Source organism: Rhea americana, unplaced genomic scaffold (assembly GCF_003343005.1).
Source record: "Rhea americana isolate MKP2758 unplaced genomic scaffold, rheAme1 scaffold_187, whole genome shotgun sequence".
NCBI classification, from domain to species: Eukaryota; Metazoa; Chordata; class Aves; order Rheiformes; family Rheidae; genus Rhea; species Rhea americana.
Genome location: NW_028186005.1, coordinates 1,105,905 through 1,115,252, shown reverse-complemented (window position 1 = coordinate 1,115,252; position 9,348 = coordinate 1,105,905). Strand labels below are relative to the sequence as shown.

Here is a 9,348-nt window from a genome sequence, read left to right as displayed (position 1 = left end):
GTGCACCAGCTTCACCCTGCACAAAATTAGCTTTTCTGAAGTGGGGTGAGGGCTCTCCTACTGCATGTGCCCATCCATGCTGGCCTTGACTCAGCTAATCCTCTCTCACTGGAGTCATTGCCTGGGTCAGCGTTAAATTTAGCACGTGCCGACTGTGGGAATAGTGATTACCTCACTTGCTGCTGCTCTGCGGCGACAGATTTGTTGCGCCTGGTGAAGGGGGGGCTGCAGGATGTGCAAGCTGGGTATCTGACCCCTGCAAAACTGGGATGCACACCTGTACCTGCATAGCAGCACGTTTGGAGGATCCTCTAATTAATGTTTGCTCAGYGATTGAAGATAACAAGTGCTTGGCATTATTAGTGCACAATTAGTGGTTGATGCTGTTGATGGTGCTGTTGCTTGGATGGGAGCCAACACGGATGTAGCGAAGGAAGCGTGGGCTGGGGAGTAAATTCTACTAAATTAAGGATTCTGGAGTCTTCTGCAGTTCAGTGCTTGATATCGATGTCCCTTGTGCTGCAGGGAGCTAATTCAAAGCCCACTGAAGGTTTCCCATGATTTCAGCAGCMCAAAGCCAAGCCTAACTTGCTTGATGTGATGTCTGCCTGTGTGTGTGTGGATATGGTGTGGACAGTTGAACCTAAGGTCTGTAAAGATACTGCAAGTTATTTCTTCCCACTTTTCTGTATCATTGAACACAAATGTGAGGGACAAGAACTCTCAACACCAGCAAATCATATATATATTTTTCTTTATTGGAAGAAAAAGCATCGGTGAGAGTGACACCTGTAAATCCATTTTAAAAATTGCTTTCTGATCCTACTGATRTATAAAAACACTGTCACCTTCATCCCCTTTGGCTGTAATCCCCAACGCATTCAGTAGCTGRGGCTAGCAGTTTCCTGGGTTTATGTTCCCATGCTAGTTGTAAGCAGGTGGGCAGGKGGGTCCTGTCGCGCACGTATATCACGCGTCTCCTTTAGCCAGGCGGAGACCTTTTCCCTGTCCAGAGAGGCTAGTTAGTACTTTTTAAATTACCAGCTCTAGCCAACCCCCCCTGCATCCATGTCCCCACTCAGTCTTCCCATTCTTATCTTTGCTAATAACCTTTCGGATCTGCTGGGTTCTCCTGGGAGCAAAACTAGGGCCAATATTTAAATAAGAATAAAACATGATAGGCAAATCGGTTTGGCACAGATGGGGTARAACAGCCATGGCTGTGGCACAGAGAGGGCGTGGGCAGCCCATGAGCCACTAGCATGTTTGAGAGCAGGATGATTAGATAATAAAAAATAAAATAAAATAAAATAAAAAGYGTCCCAAGAGATAATAAGATAATTTTGCATCTATGAGGCTGTGAAGGTGATCTCAGAGATTCACTGAGATAACACTGGATAACACTGGAGCAGGTAGGATTTACTGGGCCAGTCAGTGATATCAGTACTGCCAGTCATTATAGCCAACCAGCTATTTTTCAACTGAATGTTTTTTCATGCTGCGATTTCAGTTTCATGAAATCTGCTGAGTTTCAACCAAATGCAATAAAAAATTTCAGAGATCTCTATTTCTCTGAGGTCTACCAGAAAATTTGCATTTCACAATTTTGCAAAAAAGCTGTAAAATATCATGCTGGTAGTGAACTTCTAGTGTCATCAGGACTGGGAAGCCAGCAACCATTTTAGCAAGGCAGACCTGCACTGGGGGGCACCAGGGGAGCCCCCCAGGAGGCTTATTTTCAGCAGGCTCTTAGAAGGCACACTCATTTTTCTTGCTTGCTCCCCTGTAAGAAGAGGCCCTGGGTTGGTGACTTCTGTCCCCTGCAGCTCTGGGGCTGTGGTGATGGCTGGGCTGCAGCAGCAGTGCAGCATACTGTCCCCTGGTGGCTACTACTCACATCCGTGGAAAGGACTAGGACCTGCGTAAGCTTCCTTATGATCCAGCACCTCTCAGGACTGGCCTGAAAACATGCAGGTAGGGAAGAGCATTGCCTTTGAAAACAGGATGCCCCAGGAGCKGAGTGTTTTACAGACCTGGGTCTCCTAAGGGTGTTGTACCTGTGACCCCAAGAGAAGGTGATCCATTCTGTAGTCTCTTGTTTGTGGGGGTTTTTTTGATTGAGATTGAGGTTTCTTTTCTCAGTGCTGTCATCCATGTTCACAAAATTTTCTAGGACTCTCATACCTTCGAGGTCACACTGCCTCTGCCAGGTTTGGTTGGAGCTGGGCAGAACTCTGCTTTGTGATTAGCAGAGAGCTGCTAGAAGGACTCAGTCACACATCAGCCTTACTTCCTGAGGAAACCAAGCTGAGGAGCATGTTCAGCTGAGGCAGGGTATCAAAGGCTCATGTTGGCCAGAGTGCCAGAGAGTAAATCTAGGAGACTGTGTCTGAGATAGCTTCCTTGCTTCTGTTTGCAGAACAGAAAARCTCCCAGGATCTACAGGGCAGGAAGGTGGCAGGCCTTGGTGTCACAACAAAGGTATCCTTCCCTCCTGGAGGATTTGCATTTTTGTTGGCTTCATCCCAGGATCACATGGACCTTGTCTCMGGATCAGAAATGAACATAAAGCCTTGTCTGGTAGCTGGCACTCTCATGCAATGCTCTCTTCCYCTTTGCCTGAGGTTTGCTTGCTGCAGGACACTTTTCCCTTCCTGCCAGAAGTTTTGCCTTGAAATGACCCAATCCCATACGCTGCTGAGAGGGAGGACTGACCCTTGGTGCCCAGCCCGTCAGCACTGTGAGGGGACCCAGGCAGAGGGTACACCCACTTCTTGAGCCCCCTGGATGTTGTGAAGGCCATCGTCAAAGAAGATGTGGGGCTGGATCTGGGTGAGGATAGGGCCCTTGGGAGCTCCGTCCATGAAGAAGGCTTCGTCAATGGCCAACCCCCATTCCCGAAGTGTCTTAATGGCTCGGATGCCCATGTCCCGGCCGCTACGGGCTGTCACCAGATAGGTGCGGATGGGGGATTTCTCTTGGCCGAACTTCTTTCGCATCTTCCCAAGGTGCATGGCAAAAGCCTTCAGAGGACCCTGGAATTACACAAAGAATTGGGAGTGGGTAGGAAGAAGTGGTTGCTCTGCATAAGAGCAGACAGACTGCACGCAAGCTTTCCCACTGCAGGGTTTTTCAGGCCTTTACAGAGCACAGACCTGTAGGGCATGGATTTGGACAGTGCTGGGGTTGGCACTGTGTGTTCGTACACTGGCCTTGGCTCAAACACTGGGGTGGTCAGAAGACAGCGGAGTACTGTGGTGCTAATGCTAATCCTGGAGGGACCAGGAAAACACATCCCAGCTAGCAACAYCCCTGCTGTGGAAACCTGCAGTGACTTGGATGGTGAAAAGTCCCAAAGGTGGTAGTAATGTGGTTGACCAAGGCTGACCTGCCTGCAGCTATTTGAGACACAAAGCTTATCTACAGGAGACATCTCCAGTTCAATGCTGGATCAGGCTAACATCGATGGCTGAGGTGTGGTTCATGAGAATGGAAACCATAAGGATTTGTGCTTTTTCTGCTGTAAGGGGCTCATGGCAAAGCCCTGGCAGGAGAGAAATATTTGCAGCCTGGTGCAAATTGTCCATGCAGAAAGGGCAGCCAGCTCACCTCTCCCATGGGCACAGCCTCCATGGCCCTCTCGTACTGCACAGCTCCCTCCAGCCCCTTCTCCCGAAAGACCTGGTCCGTCTCGTCTGAGAAGAGCACGGCATCTCCATCGAACACCACGCGCAGCTGGGTGCTGGGGGTCTGTATGTCTTGCTGGAAGACAAGTGCTGCAGAAACTCCTATGAGACACAGCATGGGTTGGCGAGGGGAGGTTCAGGTAGGACACCTCATCTAAGGAACAGCTTGTGTGTGAGCAGGCTCCTCCCTGGACCTACGCCATGGCCCTGTCCGACACCACAAATGTCTTTGGAAAAGCCATTTGGTGGGGTGGGGCTCTTCAAACYGGGCTGGTTTCTGTGGGGGTCAGCCCAGCCTTTCTGGGGCTACATTATTTGGGGATCAAGGAAGCAGCTGCTAGCAAAAGGCTGTCTGGAGAGACATTGGGGGCTACTAGGAGATCCTAGGTAGCTGCATATACAGCAGGCACAGACCATCCTCATCTTGGTGTACTCATTCTGCCAAGCACAGGTTTAACACGCAGATTTACCACATCATGCTGTGAGTAATAGGGACTGGCACCTCCACCAGATTGGTATAATTGGCTTAATTACGGCTGCCTTCCTCCAAGCTGCTCCCTATCTCGTTTGYAGAATGAGGACCTAAGATAAGACACTTGTTAGAGCAATGATATTCTCCAGGGAGATTTTAGGAATTTGCTTAGTAACTAAAGAACACCYTACCTTTTCTCCCCCCCTCCCTCCAAAAAAAAAGGTCAAGCTATAGCTGATGTATTACTAACTTAAAAGAAGCTTGGCCAGCTGCTGTGCTCAATACCCAAGCAAATCGGTCACATTAATGAGATTAGCCCCATTAGAGCTGTTGGGGAGACCACACCCCCTCCAACTCAGGTCAAGCACGTCCTTAAAATGGTCCTCATTATTAAGTACATGGTTAATTTTTGTTTTGCTATGAAAGCAAACTTCTATAGTATCCTTATTAAATCCCAGGAATGTTAAGTGCTCCCTCTCATTCATCTAGGGAGCAGCCATGGGCCCTGAGACTGGGCTTTATGTCTCTGCTCTGGAAAAATGTGGTCCATCTGCAGGGTCAGGTCTGGGGCCACGGGGTCATAGGACATGGGCATGGCATGGTGCAAGAACACCCTATTGTGGGGCCAGAGGACTGTGCAGGACAGAGGGGAGAAGGCACCTCTGCGGAGGGCGTTGCAAACATCCGTCCTGTCGGCTGAGAGGAAGAGCTTCACCTGGTGGGATTTCAGGTACTGTGTGGAGTCCTCATCGCTGACAAAGCAGAATTTGGAGATCTCCAAACCTTCAGGTTGCGGGGGGTGACGAGTAAAATCTATTACAGGATGCTGTCCTCTGCCTTGTGCCTCCCTATTCCCTCCCTGCCCTGATCCTAGACGCACACAGCAGCACCAAAGCTGGGATATGTCCTCTTCCCCCAAAAGGAGGTGACAGCCCTGTCCCTTGGCCACGATGAGTGCTGGGTCATGGTAGGGGCTTCCCGAAATGGCAGAAATCATTAGTGTCTAGCAATCTTCCCCAGGGCCAGGCAGGGAACTTGCTGCTGATCTTGCAGCTTCTTGCCCCGTTGCTCCTATATATAGGAGCTCCACAGCTGTCAGAAAGGCTATAGGAGCCTTTCTGAAAGTCATGCTGGGATTTTTCTACATCCCTGGTTTCTTCAGTGGCTGCCAGAGGCTACACAAAATGCTGCCAGACCCCACCAGTGTACAGAGTTATACAACAGACAAGACAGAAGGGAGAGTCAGACTCCCCTGTGGCCCTTGCAGTGTGCTCTGACACCTTGGGAAAGTTGCTTGCAGCTGGCAGGAATTTGACTTCTGCTGCCAAAAAAACCCCTTCCCCTTAAAATATCACCCCTCCCTGGTGGCTGAGTGGCTCCTGGCCCTGGATTCTGCACTGCTTCTGATGCCTCCCTTTCTTGCCTTATCTGCTTCACAGAGCCCCGAAGGAGAGACAGGTGCACGGCAGCTCCAGGTCCCCATACCATAGTGCTTGGCACTGTTGATGATGCGTGTGCTGCTCTCGGGGCTGTTGTTGGAGAGCACGATGACGTCAAAGAGGTCCCGCTCTGTTGGATCGCTCGCCAGAAGCTGCTTGTTCACATGCTGCACTGCCTGTGAGAAGCCGACAGACACCAAATGCTTCCAGCGGTCGCTCAGACTGGCTAAGCGCTGGTGATGGCTTTGCCAGGGCTCAGATCTGTGATTGAGCAGTTGGTGAATAGGGCTGGAGGCCAGGCACAGTGAGGACATTGCTCCACAGCTGTCATTATACAGCGTTGAGCATGCTACAGGGAGCCGGGCAGTGTGAGCATCCTGCAAAAACCAGACCCAGGAGGAGAGGGAGCAGGATGATGCTGCCAGAGCCTCCAGTAGGGCCAGGACATGCATATCCACACCCCAGGATGGGAATAATGAGGCTGAAAGCCAGGAGCGGCTCTGTGGTCAGCACGGAGCTGAGAGCAAGGATGGAAATAGGCTTTCAGTCTGTGCTCCAAGCAGGGTGTTGATGGGGCAGTCCTCCTTGYTAGAGGGGAAGGTTGGAAAGCTCAGAAAAGCCACCAGACTGGTTCTGCATGCAGCCCCAGCCAGGCTGGGAGCTCACCTGGATGAAGGCAAAGGCCGTACCCGGTGGCAGAGGCTTGTTCTGGTTGGCCTGCTGGTGCCTCACGTACTCATCCTTGCCCTTGGCCAGGAAGAGTGCATGCTCTTCCTCGAGGTCGAAGATGGCCCTGGTTGTCACCGCGATGACCAACGCCTCACTGGGGTCTTTCTGTGTAGCCAGGAGGAAAGAGTGGTCAGGAGGGGAAGGTGGCTGGGGGCTCTGGGGTGGGCACTGGAGGTGTCACATGTGCCCTTTCATTTCTGGCTCTGCTGATGCCTGCGAGGGCCTACAGGGGACTTGTGCCAGGACTGATGTTTGGGCCACCGAGACCAGGGCAGACGGCTGTGACAGCCCAACCTGTCGAGTAAGCGTGCCGAGAATGGCTCATGCGGAGGGGATTGYACCATCGTTTGGGCAGGTCTGCGCACGGCATGGCCTCTATCACCTGCCTGTGCTGAGCTGCGCATGGCTGAGCTGCTCTGCATGCTGTGCTCACCAGCAACTTTAAAGCCTCAGTTCTGCAGCGTCTTCTCATTTGGAAATCATGGACCTCTCTGGGACCTAGAACTAGCCCAAGGCCCTCCAACAGGCTGCTTTGGCCGCAGCCTCTGCATTTGAGGGCTCCAAATGCCTGGACATGAGCAACTCGGGCCACTGCAATGTCACATTGCAGTTGTTATCACCGAGGGTGACGTTGCAAAACACGCTGAGGTTAAGGTTGGGAAACACCAAATCTGCTTTTAGTGACAAACTGACCTGTTTCACGTCTGTGTTCAGGACCGTGCTTTCAGGCTCTGCCATCTTCCCCGCTCAGCTTCCACCAACAGCAAGTCTCTGATTAGTGCAGATACATTACAACAAACACATCCAATCCAGAGAGGAAAAATAGGGGGATAAAARGGTAGAGGAGGAAGAGGATTACACATCCTTCCCACTAGTGGGACAGCCRAAAAAGTGAGCCTGTTTTTGCTGGCAATAGCTCTGCTGTGAGAAATGTTGGCCTCATAGGTCCAACTGAATATGATGGAAAACTAGTTTTCAACCAAAGATCACTCCCCCYCCMCACACACACTTTTCTGTGGGAACTGTTGAAAGAAGTTGAAGAGCTTTTTTTCCAGTAAAACAAGTCCCTTTAGAGACCCTCTTTAATTAGGGCTTGSAGACTCAATGGTTGCAGGTAGGAGYTATGGTCAAAATGGGTCAGATCTCAAAGGCAGGCTTTTAGCTGTGCCCTTAGTGCTATTCTTGCCACTTTTTTTGTTTGTTTACATGACAAAGTTGTATGTGCAAATAMGCAAGTTTGCTGTGTAAGCAACGCACTTGCAGCTGCAGAAGTGGCCAAAACCTGCGCTGGCCATTTGAGGCTGGAAACCTGAGTGGTGCTGAGCATCACTCCATGCGTGTCCCTGCAGGGAAGGGGTTTCTTCCCACAGGGCAGGGACGGCTGCCAGCCAGGACTGAYGGCCACCAGGCATTGCTTGCGGAGSAAGGAAAAGTTTTCCTTTTAAAATGAGCAGCAGGGAGCAAATCGCTCTGCTGAAAGCAAAAATGAGATGAAAGAAAGGGGAGGGAGTCGAGTCTCCCTTCCTGGCAATGCGTTTAATTTCTGCTCCGTTCTTTTAAGTGCTGGAAACCCAGTCTGATTTCTCCTTTCTGTAACTGCAATATTGGTACAGACACCTCATATACACAGATAAATACATGTATATACCCCCTGCACACACACACATCTCTGGTGCATAWACCACATACAAAAAACCACATACATATGGCTGCATACACACAGATACAGACAGACAGACAGACACACACAGAGATGTGTGTGCAGTGCCAAGCACACAGAAAAGCATCTGAGGAGGATGCCTGCTGAGCTGGGTCTCTGCTGCAAGCAGCCAAAGCGACAGCTGATCTCCCAGGCCTGCACTGGAGCACCTACCTTATCCTATTACTTACCTCCAGCCAGGAAATGATCAAGAATTTGTTAAGAGTTAAAAAAAAAAAAAAAAAAAAAAAAGACCCAACTCACGGCGTGCGCTGTCCCTGCTCCCCGGCCAGCCCGTCCGGCGGCACCAGCCGAGCCCCGCAGACTCTGCGAGAGATGCTGCTGTTTATATCTCCGCCGGCGGGCAGGAAGCAGGCGGGCCTTGCCGGCGTGCCGGGAGTTGTAGGCAGCCCGGCGCCGAGCCCGGCTGCGGCGGCCGGGCCGCAGGCGACCCTGCGCTTCCCAGCTGCGCCGCACAGCTGGCTCGCGGGGCGGCTCGGCCCGGCGGAGGGGGCCGGGGCCGGCCCCGCAGGCACGTCCGCCGGGCTCTGCCCGCGCCCGTGCGGTCGGCACGCGCGAGGCGCTGCCGTTGCTCCTATTTTCGTAGCCGGGTTATTTATAACTCACCTCCGAGCGCCTCCTTTCGCAGCCCTCGAAGGCGAAGCTGCGGTGCTTGGGACGGAAAAAGCAGGGCCGCGCGTCCAGGCTGGCAAGGCGATCGCGAAGCGGGCGCGCGCCGAGCCGGGCGCCGTGCGGGGAGAGGCGCCGGCGGGCGCCGCTGGCGGCCCTCCGCGTCCGCGCTCTCAGCGCGGCGGTTTCGGCGTCGCTTTTCCCTTGCTTTCTGGAAGCCGCCTCCGAGCCTAGCGAGCGAGAAGGCCGCTCGGACGCGCAGCCGAAGCTGCCCCCCGCCCGCCCCCGTCGCCCCGCGCTCCCCTGCATCCCCACTGCAGGGCAGAATAAAAAATGTTCTTTTGGTCCCRTTTTATTGGATTTCTCGCTTTCGGGCGGCCGAAGGGAAGGCCGTGCACCTCTCCGCAGCAGCGCCGGAACGGCCGCTGGAAAATCCCGCCGGGCTCGCGGGTCCGGGCCGTCCCGCGCTGCCGTCAGCGGCGGCCGCTCGCCGGGCTCCTTCCTCCCGCGGCTGCGTGTGGTGCGACGCTCCCAGCTTCCGGCGCCGCCGCACACCTCGGCCGCGACAGGCTGGGATTTAGGTTGGCTTTACTTCGCTGGCAGCGCGGGGAGGAGCGAGCGAGGCGCAGCTTCGTGCGACGGGGCTGCCCCTGGCCRGCCGTGCCGGCGTGGCGGCGCCTCGGCGCGCTGCGC

General features: G+C 53.1%; 1 protein-coding gene across 3 annotated transcripts; it reads right to left on the bottom strand.

Moving 5' to 3' along the window:
* Window positions 1–737: 737 nt before the first annotated feature.
* Window positions 738–8,488, bottom strand: LOC146597399 (cytosolic 5'-nucleotidase 1A-like). 3 transcript variants are annotated; one of them, XM_085302167.1, is made up of 7 exons: window positions 8,290–8,488; window positions 7,020–7,097; window positions 6,264–6,431; window positions 5,644–5,773; window positions 4,819–4,941; window positions 3,610–3,788; window positions 738–3,035 (listed from the first exon to the last, which is right to left on the bottom strand). In XM_085302167.1, exons 2-7 carry the CDS (start codon window positions 7,062–7,064, stop codon window positions 2,733–2,735), a joined length of 948 nt encoding a protein of 315 aa, XP_085158293.1. In that variant the 5' UTR covers window positions 7,065–7,097; window positions 8,290–8,488; the 3' UTR covers window positions 738–2,732. The 3 variants fall into 3 exon arrangements, with proteins under 3 accessions (XP_085158293.1, XP_085158294.1, XP_085158295.1); XM_085302168.1 differs by having other exon boundaries at window positions 7,020–7,077; XM_085302169.1 differs by lacking the exon at window positions 4,819–4,941.
* Between the last annotated feature and the right edge of the window lie 860 nt (window positions 8,489–9,348).

What these genes read in the sequence shown, in the direction of transcription:
- LOC146597399 (XM_085302167.1), bottom strand. Translation starts at nt 7,064, where the DNA reads ATGGCAGAGCCTGAAAGCACGGTCCTGAACACAGACGTGAAACAG. An exon ending in TGAACACAGACGTGAAACAG is followed by an intron (nt 6,432 to 7,019) that starts GTCAGTTTGTCA and finishes CTGGCTACACAG; the next exon opens with AAAGACCCCAGTGAGGCGTT. An exon ending in TTGCAACGCCCTCCGCAGAG is followed by an intron (nt 3,789 to 4,818) that starts GTGCCTTCTCCC and finishes TGTGTCTCATAG; the next exon opens with GAGTTTCTGCAGCACTTGTC.